General features: G+C 22.4%; 1 protein-coding gene across 1 annotated transcript in view; it reads left to right on the top strand.

Moving 5' to 3' along the window:
• LOC129616601 (hemicentin-1) overlaps positions 1-14,846 on the top strand; it is a gene marked incomplete at its 5' end in the record, with an annotated part of 67,657 nt that extends 52,811 nt beyond the window's left edge. The window contains 2 exons of the mRNA XM_055532235.1: positions 439-574; positions 14,627-14,846. Of these exons, the coding sequence (XP_055388210.1) occupies positions 439-574; positions 14,627-14,734 (244 nt within the window). The remainder of the gene's footprint in view (positions 1-438; positions 575-14,626) is intronic.
• Between the last annotated feature and the right edge of the window lie 4,052 nt (positions 14,847-18,898).

Raw genomic sequence — 18,898 nt, 5'->3', positions numbered from 1 at the left:
TTTTTCTTTATATTAAATTTTACATACGCATTACAAGCAAATGGAAATAGGTGTAATAATTTAAAATTTGAAAATTTGTCGCGGAAGGGGATTTGAAAAATGAAATAGTATTTTGCTTATAGTAAGGAAACAAAATGCCATTTATGTATAAAACGAAATTGAAGTGAAGTATTGGAACAATGTTAAAATTAATTTCTTAAATATTTTCTTAAATTTTCCCAAACTTGTTCACATTTTTAATTGAAAAAGGTAGGCACATCAAATCAGATAGCTATGTATTTTATAAGCGGATCAAGTTTTTTTTCTTGACCTTGACATTTATAGCAGGACTCTTATAAATATTAAAAATTTATTTGATTTCAACAATATTAATTATTATCTTTTTTTTGTTTTCCTTTTATTTGATTTTTTTTTTCTCTGGTATTAACTATATAATAGTGAAAAAGCTGATTTAAAATCACGTTCAGATAGTACAAGCGGTCCACAAGGTGATTCAATTTATACAACACCAGCTGGTTTTCATCATCATCACCATCATCATCACCCTGGACATGGTTCACCAGAAGCGATGAAGGTACGAATGGCTGCAATGATATTACAACCACCCACTAGAGTCTAGCAGGCAATTAATAATAATAACAATAATATAAATAATAATATTAATAATAGTAATAGCGATAATATAAATAGTAATGATAATAGTAATAATAATAATGATAATAATAATCAATTATTAATAAATAATATATTATCAACAAATATTGATAATAACAATACAACTGTTAATGAAATTGTTATTACTAATACAATAAATAACAATAATAATAACAATAATAACAATGATACTGATCAATTTTGTGTTAATAATACTACAACAACATTAACAAATACTAATTATACAATTACAACTTCTACATGTACAAAAAATACAATAACAACAACTACAACAGTAAATTCGACTTTATCAACAATAACTATGTCAAATAACTGTACTGATATTTCTCCTAATACAAAACCACCAAACACAAATAATACATTGATGACAAATAATAATGACATAAACACTAATAATAACAATACTAGTAATATTAAAAATAATGATATGAAAATAATTAATAATACAAAATTAATTAATATTGATGAAAATATAAATACAAATAGCTTGAGAAAAATCGGTAACAATTGTAGTGAAAGTAATAATAGTAGTAGTAATAATTCAGAAGAGGACAATACAAAACAAATTAATGAAAAAATCAAAGAAAATAATGATGATGGTAAGAACGACGGTAATAGTAATAAAGAACTACTAGTAAATAAGAACGACAATAATAAATCATTAGTGAACAACACTAATGATGATAATAAAAATGAATTAATTAATAATAAGAATTTATGTTCTTCTACAAAATTAAATGAAAGTTCTACAACATATTATAAAGAAAGAGATAAAATTGAAATAAGTATTGACCAAGATTTGATAACTGTTATAAAAAACGATAATAGTTCTAGTAAAAATAATAATAGTAAGAAATTAAAAAATATAAAAAAAACACAAAATTTAGAAAACTTATGGCGACAAATTAAAATTAATCCATTAATACAGCAACCTTTAAAACAACTTAATAGCCACGATAGTATAATAGATTATTCATTAAAATTAAAAACATCTATGTCCATGATAGAATTAAAATTACATGATAATAATGAATTTTTAGATAGAAATACACAAATTATAACAGTTAGTAATAGTAAAATCAATTCAATTCGTAAAACATTATCAATTGATTCAATTATATTATTAAATAATAACATAAATACTATTTATTATAATACTTATTGTCATAGTTCCAATAATGATCTATTAGATAATAAGAATATTCAATTTATGGTTTCTAATGATGATTTATTAATTAGTAAAAAGTTAAAATATAATAAAATTAAGCAAAAAAATTTTAAAATAAAACAAAATATTCATAAATTAGATAGTAAAAATGAAAATTTGTCAAATAAAAATTATGAATTAAATTATAATCAAGAGAATTTATATAATAGTGATAATTATAGTAATGAAAATTATATTAATAATGATATTGATCATATTGATGATGATGATGATTTAGAAACAACTGTTATAACAAACCCATTTTCAATATTTCATGAAGACCAAAAATTAGATGCAATTGCATCTACTAACAAACTAAATTATAATAGTCAACATCATTATCAGCATCAACAAAATCAACATCAACAATTTAAAACAAGTCCAAAAAATAAATTCAATATGCTAAGGCCAACAACATCATCGCATTACAATTCATTAGGTGTCAATAGTGGTCCATTTAAAAAACATAAATCCGAAAGATCAATTCGGAAATTTTTTGATTCAAACGATCAAACAAAACAACATGATAATATTAATCCTGCCAATAAGAATTATAAATATTTAAATGGTATACCAGTTAGTAAGTTCGAACGTCAAGATTTTTCAATTAATTACACAAATGAAAATAATATGAAATCACAAAATTTATCAAAAAAATTTCTATCAGCCTCAACATTATCTTTTAGAAAATTAAGTTCATCTAATACAAATAGTAATAACAAAGAATCATTAGTTATTGGTAATAAATTAAGTAATAAATTTAAACTAAATTTGAATAAAATTAACGAAGACAATAATTCAGCAAATGATGCATCTACTACAACGACAACAACTATTTCTGGTAACAATACTAATCACCAGGAAACAATAAACGCAATAAATCCTATAAATCAACAGCGTAAACGTAATAAATATTTTGAAAAATTGCATTTGAAAACAAAACAAAGTTTTCAAAAAATTCGTGATAAATGTCGGAATGTTAAAAGCTCATCAATTGATGATCAAAACCTAAACATTAATTTTTCTAATTCTTCATCAGCAAATAATGCAATAACTAATAAATGTAGAATAATAAAAAATCCTCCAAACCGTATTCCAATTAAACCATTACCTTCAAATATAACAGATAGTAAACAAATTTTATATAAAAGTTATAAATCTGAAATTGACATAACAAAGAATTTGCATTACTTAGATGCATATTTGCAGGAAAATTTTGATCAAAGCTTAACAGATTATCAAAAATCATCTTACTCAGTTGGTCGAGTTCAACAAAATTCTAAATCGAAAATGCGTAACCATTATGAGGAATCTGAAATATTTCGTAATTATGATCCATTAGAAGAACAAGATCAAAAAGACGTAAAATTTTTAACAAATAAAAGTGATTCAAGAGCAATCAAACACCATAAGCGTAGTAAATCCTATAATAAACCAGTCGAATACGCAAAAGTTTGCAAACCAACTACATCGAACAATACTGGAAATCCTTCGGAAATGCAAAATATACCGACGCGTAGTACAACAACATCAAGCTCAATTAGTAGTAGTGATTATGCATCAGTTTTTAGTGGACCAACTGAAAAAGAGAAAACATCTGTTACAAAATTGCGTTATGAGCATCCAAAAATTTCTGAATATTATATAGATAGCTTAACTTTTCCAGGTGGTGTTATTGAAAATCTAGCTACTATACGAAACCACAAACTTCTTAATAATTTATCTGATGATATGACTACAACAATAACAACTACAACACCCACAACTACCACAGAAGATGGCAGTTGTGATGATAACTTTTTCATCAATCATTTACAACAAAAATTCGATAATCATAAACAACATCATTCAAATCAACATTATCAAAACTTCTCAAAAAAACGTTTCAAAAACAATATTTTTAATAACGATGATTCTGATGATAATTCTGACGATATTGATGAAGATGATGATGAAACTGATGAGCAAATTGATATTGAAATTGATACAGGGGCTGATAGTTGTAATAATGAATTCCAATTCGCCAATACTTTACCAATTGGAAACGAGCATCATTGGACTAAAGGTAAATCAAAATCCGATATAAACGATGTTCAAAAAGAAAAATCAAAACGGTCTGAATTTTCAAATAATCCATTTGAAACAAGCAAAGAAAGTTGTATTCCTTACAATTCAAACAAAAGTAATGGGGAAGCAATATCAAATAATGATGTAAAATATGAAAGCTATTTAGACCATTACAAAAAGAAATCGAAATTTCACAACGTCGCCAACGTTCCTAGTACCGATATTAATACCGATTCTAAAACGGGACAATGTACTAACGCAGATGGGACCATAATCTTAAATGACAAAGACATGAAGCTTTTTGAAAAAAGCTTTGCGTCAGAAATACGTCAGACTGATATTTTAGACGATTGTTTAACGCCAACTCCGACACCACCACCAGCTCCGGGACATCTTAATGAAAATGACCAGTTTAATATTTTTAGTTACGAAAGTACGGACAATGAACTTTATGAACTGCAGCCTCCTGTCAATGAACGTAACTTCAAAGTACCATTCAAAGATGGTGAACATAGTAAACAACACCCTTCTACCCAATTAAATACTTCATCATCAACCAGACCATATCAAAATTTACCACAATTGGAAAAACAATTCATTTTAGAACAACAACTGAAAGAAAATTCTCAACAGAATATTTTGTCATCTCCGTCGCACGAAATAACGGTTTCAAAAAGAAACTTAATTCTCAATTCAACCAATCATCAGCACCATCCTGCAGGTGATATCATAGGTAACCCTTTGATAAATTTTGAACATAATAAAAGTGATGTATTAATGCGTAGCAAAAATGTAATAACCACAGAATTTCCCACTACATCTTCTTCAAATAACATACAAATATACGGAACCCATCAACGTAATACTAATCATTATAGCAATCGGGCACTAGATTTAAATCCTTTTAAACAACAATCTTATAGCATTGGTAATTCATCATTGAAACCTCCGAATCACAATAGGCAACCATCACCATCGTCAATGTACCAAACCGGTATTGCACATCAAAACAAAATATCTACACCGACCGGTATCGTTGGTGAAAGTACTGGTATTCCTATAATCAAGCCTAATCCTATTAGCAATTTAATGCAACATCATACAGTTGATGATCCTACTTCATATTATCCTGGAATCGCATATTCAGCACCAACATCAAATAAAACACTACATCATAAGCAATCCTTAGATACAACTGATTTAATAAGTATGAATAATAGTAGCAACAGTAATTGCAATCTTTCACTGAAACGAAATGTCAATCCAATTTATTTGCCATCACCTGATAGTGGAACCGGTGGAATTATCGATAGAGATTGCTTATTTACAGACAATTTTCAAAAATTTTATCGTTCAAGTAATTCAATTCAAACACCTTCATCATCATCTTCAGCCCCAACAACTTCAACATCATCATCTTCATCATCAGGTGGAAGCGGTGGTGGTGGTGGAGGTAATGGAATTAGTAATGTCAATATACATCCAACAGAAGCATTAACAACTTTACTAAAATCACAAAGTAAACATCCATCCTTATATTATAAATCGCAGCAACAACAGCAACATCTATTACAACAATATGAACAAAATCGGCGTAAATCACTTACATCTTGTCCTGATAGCGATTTCGAATTTGATCTTATAGGATTAAATACAGAAAATACCTTTGTAAAAAATCAATATCAATCTACACATACACAACAGCCACAACAACAAAAATTTTCATCCAGTTTTAATGAAACGAATTTCATCAATCCGAACAGTGATCTAGGTGTATATAATAATTATATTAAGAAATATACATATCAACAACAACAGCAACAACAACAACAACACATGCAACAAGATCAGAAATTTCATCAAAATCAAGGATTGCAAAACAAAAGAACGAATAATTCTAATAGAATTTATCAAAATGATTCCGATAGTAAAACTTACCCAACGCAATTCTCTTCAGCTATAGATACAAAATGTTCCAATAATCAAAGTAATTCTGGATCTATGGCAAATCGAAAAAAGTCTGAAATCAAAAAAGATGAATTTTATATTGAATATGAATGCTAAAAAACTAAAATCCTTAAAATCCATAATATTTATATAGTATAATATAGAAACAAATGAAAAAATGTTCTTATTAATTAAAATTTTGTGATATTTAAAATTTTCACCAATTAATTGTACAAATTCCTGTTAAAATATTATTTTGATCTTTGATATCATAATAATAGCAATGAGACACATTTCCGATCTTTTTAATTTGTATACAGATAATTATAAATATAGACCAAAGTTTACCAAAGTTTACTCTAAATAATTTGATTTTATTGTTGAAAATATAATATTTTTTAAATGTTTACTAAATTTTTCCCAAATTTATTTTCTTTATTGTATTAAATTCAGTCGGCTTTCGTACAAGTTGGAAAATCACGTTTTTAATCAAAAGTGAAATAATCATAGATCACCAGAATAAATTTCAGGATCAATTTCAGAAATGTCGTTTCATATCTAAATGCATTAATTTTTTTTGTTAGTAAATTATGAGTTTTAAATAATCTAAAAATATATTTTAAATTTAATGTATGTGTTTTTGGTCTGCAATTATTTGCCTCGATATAAAATGAGGGGCAAACAAATGCGTTATTAACGCTTAAATTAATAACCTTTGTTCAACATTGCTATTACAATTAAAATTTTCTTACATTTTTACAGTAAGCTAAAAATCATTAAATACATTTAATGAATCGATAGCATTTTATCTCCTTTTATTCATTTGAGTACAATACCAAAATTTAATATAATGAGAATTCAATTATTAAACAAAAAAAACCATTTTCATAAAAATTACAAAATGGATTACTATACCTTTTACAAAAAAAACAACTTTTTTTAACTGGATCCTATAGGCAACAAAAAACAATACAACAGAATAGCATTTATTAAATGAAAACAATATATTATTATATTTTATAATAAATAAATTGAAAAAAAAAAAATTTAATAAATAAAATAAATAAAAAATTAATATTATAAATTAATTCTTTAAAATAAAATGAACAATAAAGATGAAAAATAAATAATGAAAATGAAATAAATATTGTACATATTGCATACTATATACAATTAAATAATTATATATAGAAAAGTATTACTAATTATTAAAAATAATGTTAGTTATATAATTATAAAATTATATGTATATATACATTTATACATAGGTATATAATAATTATTATTAAAATGTATAAATTTTATAATAATAAAATATAAGAGAAAAAAAATAAATTCAACTATTATTATTAATTATGTTTATACTTCTATACATACATTATATATACATACATTAAAATATTTATAGTGAAATTTTGTTAAAAATTTTTTCCCTACAATTAAAACAAAAAAAAAAATGATTATTATTAAAAATAATATTAAATAAATCAATATATTCAAATAATATTAAAAAAAAAAACAGACAATTAAAATTTCATATTAAAAGAAATATAATTATATGTACATACATACATATCTATACACAAAATGAACAAAACGAAAAACAGAAAAAGAAACAAGGAAAAAAAAACCCATAGTTATTAATAATTATCATAATTGATTCTTTAAATAATAAAATATTAATTTATGAAAAATATTTACATAAGATATTAAATATATACAAAAAAAAAGGATAAAAAAGAGGATAAATTTTTTTTTTAAATAATTATTTAAAATGGGTCGGTCAAAAAGTATTCCAATTCCTCTTATATAAAAAAAAATTTAAGTGAAATCATTACGGGGGTTGGAGAACAGTCGGGTTTTATATTTTTTAGTTTTTTTTTTAACTTTACTCATAAGGTAAAAATCACTTTTACTCCAACTCTTACCAAAAATATTTTATTTAATACAGATCAATTTTTTATTGAAATTCTGGAAGCTTAAAGAGTAAATCAAAAATAAATTCCAAATTTATTAAGATTTAAGTGAAAAGGACGTTGGAAATTATTTGTCTGAAGGCAATTGATTAATACTTTTACCTTTACTGATTCTATATATTTTTTTAAATCTAAAATTTAAATTTCAAAAAAATTTAGTTTAAAAAAAAAAATTTGTAATTTTTAATGCAGCCCAACTTTCCCGTCTTCCAAATGGAAGGATACTGAATTAAGTAAAATTTTTTGAATAGAAATTGAAAAAAAAACAAAAAAAAAAATTATCATAATCTAGAATCTAGATCTCTTTTAAAACCTTACTACATAAAGCGAAAGTCACGAAAAATACTCAAAAATTTCACAAAAAAAAAATAGAAAAATATTTTAATCGGAGTACTTCGAAATCATTAAAAAATTAAGATTTTTTTTTGTAACGTTCTCCGATTGCAGAAAATAATTTTGATTGCGATTATTTCGCAAAATAATTTCACCTTGGTGGCCTGACAGATAGATACATATGGCTATATCTAAAACTATAACAATATTAATTGTTCATTCGTTTATGAAACAAATAGTATTGCTTTGATTACGTCATCCCTCTGTTCTGAAATTGTATGAAGAAATTGAGTTAATATTATTAGTGTAATAGACACAATACTTATTTCTTAAAAACAACTGTACATTGTATTAGTAATTCAGTATAAACAGTATTGTTTTCTTGTATTCACAATCTCTATGTTATCCAAAGCAGTGTGGAAAAACAACTATATTTGGAAAATAGATGACACTCTTAGCCGCCTTATTTTTAGATCAGCTATTAACAAATTAACTGACCAGGTATTATTTTGATATTATGAATTAGAGATGTAACTACAAAATTCATTTATTTCTGTATTTAATAATAGAAATTTTTATTTTATTTTTTTCTACTTTTACTCCACTTTGGGAACATTAGGGTCTTCGACTTTATTTTTATAACCAAACTTCTTTTTCACAAGCTATTGAGATAATTAGGTAAAAGTTTAAGTTCAACAAGTTATTAAGTGACTGGTTTGCAGTTTTTTGAATCTTACCCTAACAATTCGGCATACATATTTATACTGTAATATACTTTTTGACTAGATCACACTTTTAAATATAAAACAATAAAATATAATATAGAAAAATGAAAATTAATTTTAATATTGAAAATGAAATATAAAATTAAATCGCATTACCCTGCATTTTTCCTATATATATATATATATTATATATATATATAAAAAATAATAAAATATTTTTTTATAATTCAACGAATAACAATATTTTAGGTGAAAATTCGAACTTTATATTATATAATATAAAAAAATATTTTAAATAACTTTTTTTTCTTAAATATTTTTTTTTTAAATTCAATATTTTCTTTTAATATATACTACCTATTTATATATTGTTTTTCATTCATATATACATACGTACATACGTACATATTGTGTGTATATGAAAAAATTCTTGCCTTTGCAAAAGTAATTTTTGACAATAATATAAAAATTTTTTTTAATTAATTAACATAATATGAAAACTAATACATTAATAATAATAATTAAAAATTATTTATGTATATAAAAAAAAAGAAAATAATAAAATATTAAATTTAAAATACAAATAAATTAAAATTTATCATAAAAAAAAGGACATAATATAAATTCTATAATATTATATAACAAAAAAGAAAATGTTAAACTATAAAACGAAAAATTCAATTATATTAAATGTAAACGCGCAATTAAATGAAATGAAACTAAACTAGAAATGAAAATAAACAAGAAATAAATTTATTAATTACAAAATTAAAGAATTTAATTAAATAAATTATGCTAAAATTAAGCTTTCCTTCTTAATAAAATTATAAAAAAAAAAAAACAAGTAAAAATGGCTTTTTTGAACAAATTTAGGAAAAATTCTTGCAAAAGGGTTTACAGCCCTGTGAAAATTTTTATACATTTTCTTATTTTCAAAATTATAATACTTTCCCTTCCATTTTTTTATTCTTTAATTTAAATTATGATTTTTATATTAAATTACCCTTAAGTAACCTACTTCTTAATTTTGTCGAATTTAAAAATTTAAAATAGTTTATTAAATACATTTATATTTATTAATTTACTTATATATTAAATTAATTATGATCATAACACAATATTATAATTGTGGCGAATTTCTTTATTTTTAAAAAAAATTAAATAATTTTGTAATTAAGAGTTAGATTAAAAATAACACAGAAAGAAGAAAATGTAACATGTTATATAAAATGTACAAATAATATATATATATATATATATATATTTTGTTTGGGTATTCACAATTTAATTTATATTCATAACGTATATAATACTACAGAATATCTAATGTTCATATTCAAACTAGCTTTACTTCAAACCTACAAAGTTATGACTTAAAGTTATGAACTCATGTTCAATTTTATTGAGTCGATATTCTCATAAATATTTGAAAATATGTACTATTTGTTCTGTTCCAAATTTTTCAATTTCAAATTTATAATTATTTGTATTATGGAACAGTTAAATTGTTATTAATAGATCTTTTCATAAACACAGAATATAGCGAATCTATGTAGTACAGAAACTGCGCTAAATTTTTGGTCTTAAATATTAATTATTTTATAGCTAATTTAATTTATACATAAACATATTGCTAAACTATTAACAACATAGTGAAATTTTTATAAGCAGCGCAATCAAATCATATGAAATGTTTCACTTTTATAAAATGATCAAAAATATATTACATATTCACTAAAGTACTATGTTTTTACAGTATTACCATTTTGTAATCAGTATTTTGCAGTATTGCGTTTATGAAAACCTCTTATAATTTTCAGATATTTCAATAATGTTAAATTATATAGACCAAAACGTAAAACATAATTGCAGATATAGTTACATTAATTGTGTGTAATATTATAGCTGCCCAGAAAAATGATGCAACAACATATAGCGAATAAAATTTTTACACACTCACATCACAAAACAATATTAATAATTTTGTTACAAAGTACACTAATTTCAAATATCTATATTTTTAATTTGAAAATAAAATTAAAATTTATTTAATTACATTCAAAATATTTTACTCACTCTTAATTATTACGTAAACAAATTTTATTTATTAATAATAAAAAATTTAAAAGCTTAATAATTTTGAAAAAAAAAAAAATAAGTAAATTGAACAAATTGAAGAAACAAAAATATAAAACAAAAGAAATTTTAACTGCTATTAGAAATTTTGTATAACAATAGACTGCCTTACTGTTTGTCACTAAATAAGTTACTAAAAATTATATTTATAAATTATTAAAAAATATGTTATGAAAAATTATGAATATTTTGTTTTTAAAATAATTTAAAAAAAAATATTATACAACTACCTACAGATTTGAAATATCAAAATTTAAATATTAACAATAATAGTGCAATAAAATTATTGAAAATTAAATTTAATTACTATTAATAATAATGAATTTCTTTTATATAAAAATCATTAAAATCAGTGAAACCAAATAATATTTTAGTTGAAATTCAAAAATAAAATTAGGAAATTATAAAGAATTCAAAGAATTCATTATTATCTTAAAAAATAAATTAAATCGCTTAACATTTCTGCTGTATTATGCATAATACTCTCTATTGTACCAATAATATTGAATAAAAAACTAGACTGCCAAAATAAATTTACAATTAATATTAGATATAATTAAAAATTATATAAAATTTCATTAATAACAATAAAATAATATTTAAAACCATATTTTTCCGAATTTCAAATAGTTTTGAAGTTTTAATTTTACATTGTTCAATAAATATTTAAATTTTTTGAAAAATATTTGTGAAATTTTAAATATTACTTTTAAGAAATTGGAAACAGCTGAAAATGCAACTGAATCATTATGATATAGGACATGAATTTGATGAAAAAATTCATTCGCATAATAAGTAATCATTATTTTCATATTTAATATTCCATTACCATTTCCAGTCTGAAATAAAAATGAAAATTTTTAAAATCTTGCATAAAAAAATTAAATCTCATATTCAACAGAATTTTTTAATATTATTTAATTAATTTTAGTTATGAATTATAATAACATTATGAATTTTCTTTTTTTATCATTAAGTAATTAATAAAATATTTCATATATAAAAAATCCTTGCAACTATTAAATACATAAATATAATAATATATAATAATTCGGTAATAAAACATATCAGAAAATTATATTTAATTAAAATATTATTAATTTTATGAGAAGAACCTCCAGTGTAGTCAAAAAAACAAAAAAAAAATCCCTGATGAATAATGCATTTAATTAAAGTAGAAAACACAAAAAAAAACCGAAAAGAAACTTGGCAAATATTAAACAAAAAAAAGGCTGTCGTTTAATTTAAAGTTGATTTTATATACTTAACATTAATCTGACGTCATTATACGCATACACATAATATGTATATATTATTCTCTCGTATATTATATTCTCAATTATAATTTACAAAAAAAAATGGAATAAAAATTAAATGTACATTTTGTGATTTTAAAGTTTTCTTATGATTTTAAAATTAATTCAAAAATATTTTTAAACTTTGTGTGTACTTGAGGCATGTACATACCATATATGAAATTAATTACATAATATTATAGACAGAAATACATTCAATATGTCAACATTATTATGTTATATTATATTGTTATACAAATATAAAATATGATTATTAATACATTATAAATTTGTTATAGTTCTCAACTTAGCACTTAAGTCGTCACAATAATTTTTTTTAAATTTATTTAATTTATATTTTTTGCTTAAGGAACCATATTATGTATGAAAAGTTTTAAAAATGATGAAAAACCAAAAAATTTGAAAAAAAATTTCAGATTAATTTTTCGACTAAAAAATATTTTAACTTTAACTCATTTAATTTTTCTTTTAATCATAACTATGTCAAAGTTTTTGGATTTTTTAAACTATTTTAAAAACAGAATTTATTCTTTCCTATATTTACTTTTATCTATATATATGTATATGAATCATATATAATTAAATTGTCTTATCTTTTGTATTGAAACTTAATTTATCGAAATTATGAGACTGAAATAAAAATAATTTTATTTATTTTTTAATTTTTATAAAATTTTATAAATTTCTTAAAATTTATAAAATTTTAAGAAAAAGAACATTACTCTTTAAATATAAAAACAAAATCTTATATTTCCTAAAAATGTTTCCAAATTATTAAAATTATAATTATATTCTCATCTACAATGTATAGTTGAGATTTTGATATTAGTAAAAATATTCCCTATGTAGGATATAAGAGAAATATAATTCCCTATAGAGAATATAAGAGAAAAAATTCAGGTAGTTGAATATGGCAATATTTGAGATTATTTTGATTGAAAATTTTTGTCCTATTTGCAGTTACCTCATATTTTTGTATATTGACACAAAATTTAACGTGATTTTAAAATCTCTTACATAAGAATTAAATATTATAGCTGATATAACGCACATTTGCGAGAACGCAATGACATTAGTTAAGGTGCAGAGTCGCAAACTTGTTTTTATTACTATTATATTTTAATATACATATAAAGCATTTCTGTAACAAAATAATACAGAAAATTTGTTCATTCTATAGAAGTATTCTAGAAATATAGTTCTATACCAACGTCAAATCCCGGAAGTCAAAATTATATTTTTGAGTTGTGTCTTTCTTCTTCCCAACGTGCGACATATAGGTTCCGAAGGGAATTTAATTTCTGTTCCGATTTCAAGTCTGAATGTTACCATTTATGTAGGTATATCATTTGGTGTCATAATATAGTATTTAAATCTGATTTAATTAAAAAAGTCAATTATGATTGTTTTTCGGAAATTTTTTTTTGGAATTGGATCACTAAAACATTTATCTTATTATCTATACCCATTATAGTATTTTAGTATTCTATAATATAATATCAAATATAATATCTAGTGAATATACTAAAAATTAAATGAAAAATTAAATAGTCAAGATTTTTCTGAAAAGGGTACCGGACCAAATCAAAATTTAAAAGAAAAAAATTTTAATAATTATATTATAATAAAATAAATCAATTACCCACCATTAAAAGAAAGTAAAATATGTTAAGTGCAATATAACATTATAATTTATTAAAATGTAAAAATTTTCACTCAAAATGTAGAATTGCATTTAAACACGACCATATTTACATTGACCAAAATAACATCATCACGTTATATTTTAAATTAAAAAAAAAAAGAATAAAGGTAATTCTAATATTTTTATTAACCTTCATAATATTGTTGTTATTTTCAATTCATATATATACATACATAAAAATATATATATACATTTTGCACCTCATTATATTTTATTCTAATTTTTATCATCAGCATCAAATTCAGATTATAACTGAAAGCTGTATCAATACAAAAATTTTAAAATAGTGTGTTTTTTTTTATTGAAAATTAACCAATATAATATTATAAGTACGTATGTATGTACTTTATAACTCAAAACAAAATGAAAAAAATATTCAATTCCACTCATTCCACCCACTCAAAGAACAAAATATGCAAAATTAGAAAAATGTGCAAAATTTTCACTTCTTTAATTCCTAATACAATTTGAATAATGCATTCATTAAAAATATAAAATTTAATCTGTTGAACTTATTCTGTTCTTATCTTTTATTTTAGACACACTATGTTACAAAATCTTCATATCAAACTATGGTAGAATATGATGATGATCCATTTTCTGGTCCACCTTATCGAAGATATCTAGATGATACAGAATATTTATAAAATTTAAAATGGAATTAATAAGAAAAATGAAAAAATAAAACAAATTTTATAGTACAAATTCTAACTTACAAAAAAAATAACATTTTAATCATAAATTGAATTTTTGCGTTATTAATAAAATCGGCAATATATTATTATACAGTTTACTTACATACATAATAAAATATAACAGTTTTATGCCATGTTTTTTTGTATTTTTTTTTGATTTGCCTATATTCAAGTCTATATTATGGAAATTATTATGAAATGAAAGTCATAATGACATAGTCAAAATATGTTAGCAATAGATATAATAAAACTTTCTTGTCAGTTGGTTACCTTTAGTTAAGATTGTAAAATTGCTTATTAAATTTGTTAGGTCTATTTGTGGAAAACCAATAAATTATTCTAAAATAAAATAAGGTCGCCATACCAAGAGTTCTGCGGGTTTAATTTTAAAATTATTTCTAAATATCTAAAAAAAATCCACATAGAAAATATGAACACATTTAGTTAAAAATTTTCCAAATATGTGCAATTTTATTCTTAAAGGTACATTTATTCATACTCGTATCAAGTATAAAACATAATAAGGACGAAAAAGTTAGCAAGATCTTTAACAGAAAACAATTTTACCGTTTTCATTCGTCAACATTGTCAATAAAATTGTGTCAGCACCAAAATGGTATTTTGTAATTTTAAATTATTTTTGAAAAAGTTTTTCCCTCTTTTGACTCTTTGAAAACAATAATAACAATCAAATTTTTATATTATACTATATATACGCTTTATATATATATACACATTATATCTATATATTTTCACGAAATCATCATTAGAAATTCCTTTAAACGTATAAGAATCATATTTTTCTAATAATAGTATATAAATTGTTGTTTTTGGCTAGCAAAAATAAAAGCCAAACATTAATAGTAACACAAAAGGATAAAATAAATCATAAAAATCGAAATAAACAGGAAGGAGAGTAAAAAGTCAGGAAAAGATTTCATATTTCTCGTACAAATTTTATAAGTAATACAACAATATAGAATACTCATCTAAAATCTAAAAAATTTTCAATTCATTCAGTTTACAAAACTAATAATAGTAAAATAATTTTCAATTTAACCAGCAAATTGATAAATGATCAAAATATTTCATATATGAATGGTTGTATGTACTTTAGTGAAGCAATAATTTTTCTTGAAATCTTATAACTTCTATAATTTCTTATTTTTCGTTTTTTTATAGCTGCTGCGTAATGGTATTTTTTACCACAACTGCAAAATATTTTAATAAAACAAAATTCTGTCAAAATTTTACGATAAACATAAATAAAATTATTACAATAAATAATTTTAGTAATTTTTGGTTATTTAGAATCAGTTAGTCCAAAATGGCCTTAGTAAGTTTGAGACCATTCAAGACAAGAAACTAACGAAAGAAATATAAAACTTAGTACTATTCTGTACATTACCATAATTTGTATGTAGATTTTAAATAAAATACAATTGAACAAAAATAAAGTTATGGCAAATTTTAGCAATACCTAGAGCCTGATCGTACAATCTCGCTATTTTACTCGCCAAGTGAAATGAAAGTCAGTAACTGTCATATATTTGTTATTTCTTGTAAAATTGCATTTTTTTCTAAAATTTATACAAAATTTTTTCGAAATTTGGAAGGTGAGATGTTTAGTCGATAATAATGAGAAATAAATGTAAAAATCAAATTAAGAAAATGAGTAATCTTATTGGAAAATGGAATAACCATTAGAAATGCAGAGAATTCTGATTTCAAAGTCAATAAACAGTGAAAAAATAAAGCAAATACACGATTAGGCTCTTAAACTAAATGAAAGCAAATATTATTTTCTATATAAAGGCATGTACGAAAGCTCAAAATTGGAATCCAGTTTTATTTTAAATTTTTAAATAATTAAATTTCAAATAAAATACAAGAAATTAATGAAATTCTAAAGAAAATAAGAATAAGATTAATTTTAATTGTAATAAAGAAATATTAAAATTTAATTTATTAAAATAGATTGCAAAATAATGTGAAAACAACTCCTTTCCTAGAGCAAACTAAAGTAATTATTGTTTCTAAACTGAAATAAAGTATAAAATGACTTTGTATTCGGAAATCGTTTTTTAATAAAACTTTTTCTCTTTCAATTTGTTTTTTGCTTACTTGCTTGTTGTCGTATTTTCTCATCTTGTAAAAGATTTACAGTTGTTTCGTTTCACTTGAATTATTTTCTCAATTCTTTTTCATTTTATTCCTTTTGTTTTTCTATTGAAAAAAAAAAATTTATATATTTACGTGTTGTTGCAATTACTGTTGTTTTCTAATACCATTTCTTAGTCGCACACTTATTTTTGTCTCCTTCCATATTTTTCGATGTCCTTACCGATTTCTACATTTTCTAATATTTGTTTTTTTTATTACCGTTACTTTTTGTTCTTATTCGTGTCTCTATTTTTTTTTTCCTATTTTATTTTCTACTTATTTTATTTCTTCTCGGTTTCATATACCTTTTGTTGTTGTGAATGTCCGAATGTTATGGTTGGTTTTTTTTTTAAATTTATTTTTCCTTTATTTTTTCTAAAATGAAATTTTTTTTTAATAATAATAATATTTTTTTTCGTTACTGTGTACGATCGAAATATATACCAGAATATTTTGAATTGACCTTTGAACATTCGGTTTTGAAAAACCGCTTTTAGAAAAATTATTTCTGATTTAATAAAAAATTGTTTTTTAAATAAAAAATAAGTTGAATATTTTTTGGAAAAAATTACAATAATTTTTTCGACCTATAGTTGCACTGAAATTAATAAAATAATTTGAAAGTTTTCACTTACACAGAGACAAAAATATATAAATTTATACCTTTACGCATTGGTTGTAATAAAACTAAAAATAATTTTGAAATTTTCAAGCTTACTTTACGGATGCTCACAGTAACATTTTTTTATTATAATACACTATACGAATATAATAGACTTTACGAATATAATAAGGATTATGGTCGAAATAAGAAAGTAAGTTAAAATGAAAACGAACCGAAATAATAAAATAACCAAAATATAATTTCATAAAACAACAAAAGAACAATAAAAAGAAAAAAAAAAAAAGAAATAAAAATAAAAATTTTAAATTATGTCCTGTGTCGTTATTTTTCAATTTCAAAGGATTTTCTATGATTTTTTTCTACATGAAAATATTTTTCGTTTCTCAATGTTTTTTTTCTTATTCTCTTCAATTTTCTTTTTGGTTTTCGTAAAATTTTCATTTTTATACTGTTTGTTTGTTAGAAAGCTGTTATGATAAAATATAACTACAATACAGTACTGTGTCCAGCTACTAGAATCTCTTTAAGATAAATTGAAAAGTTAAGTTCTTCTGATTTAATTCTTGAAAACGGATTTTATTATTTATATATACATATACGTAAGGAAATACATATTATAGCTTATAATCCTTGTCCGGAAAATGAATTTTCTTTATTTGTTGTTTCAGTTTTTCTTTTTTTTTTCGTAATGATTAAATACATGTATTTTTTGAAGTCATTTATTGTTTTTGATAGAATTTTGAAGTAAATTTTTTTTTTTTGTTATAAGCACGAATAACTTTTGAATTTTTTCGCTTCAAAGAATGAAATTCTGAGGAATTTTAACAAAAGTATTTCGAAATCAATTCGGTTGAAGAAGTCCGAATATTAATCATAAAATTTTTAATGTACACACCTATATTATATAGAGTATAAGTTTTTGAAAACCATGTTGTTAAATTGATAATTTTTTTTTGTATTTTGCAGCTATTTTATTAAATTGTAGTTCTTGTGTATATTTCGCCCTAATTTAGTTCAGTATGGCATATAATTTTATTTAGCATATAAGTAGAACAGTTTTCTATATTATGAATTATATTGGGAGCCGCTTTTCTCATTATTGAATTTTGAAGAAACCGCAAAAATTTGGAAAAATTATGGAAAAATTTTCAGAAACCTTAAAGTTATTTATAAAAATTTCAATACTTTTTGAAAATAATATTAAAATTACGCTACACTAGATAAGTTCGTCAAAACTTTACTGTAATTACATTTAATATATTTAATTTCCTTTATTGTTATAAAATATAAAATGGTTTCCATAACAGGTTATGTTACTTCTTAAAACA

The sequence above is a fragment of the Condylostylus longicornis genome, unplaced genomic scaffold (assembly GCF_029603195.1).
Source record: "Condylostylus longicornis isolate FDR11 unplaced genomic scaffold, ASM2960319v2 ptg000244l, whole genome shotgun sequence".
In the NCBI taxonomy this organism is placed as follows: Eukaryota; Metazoa; Arthropoda; class Insecta; order Diptera; family Dolichopodidae; genus Condylostylus; species Condylostylus longicornis.
This window is presented reverse-complemented; position numbering and strand designations above follow the sequence as displayed.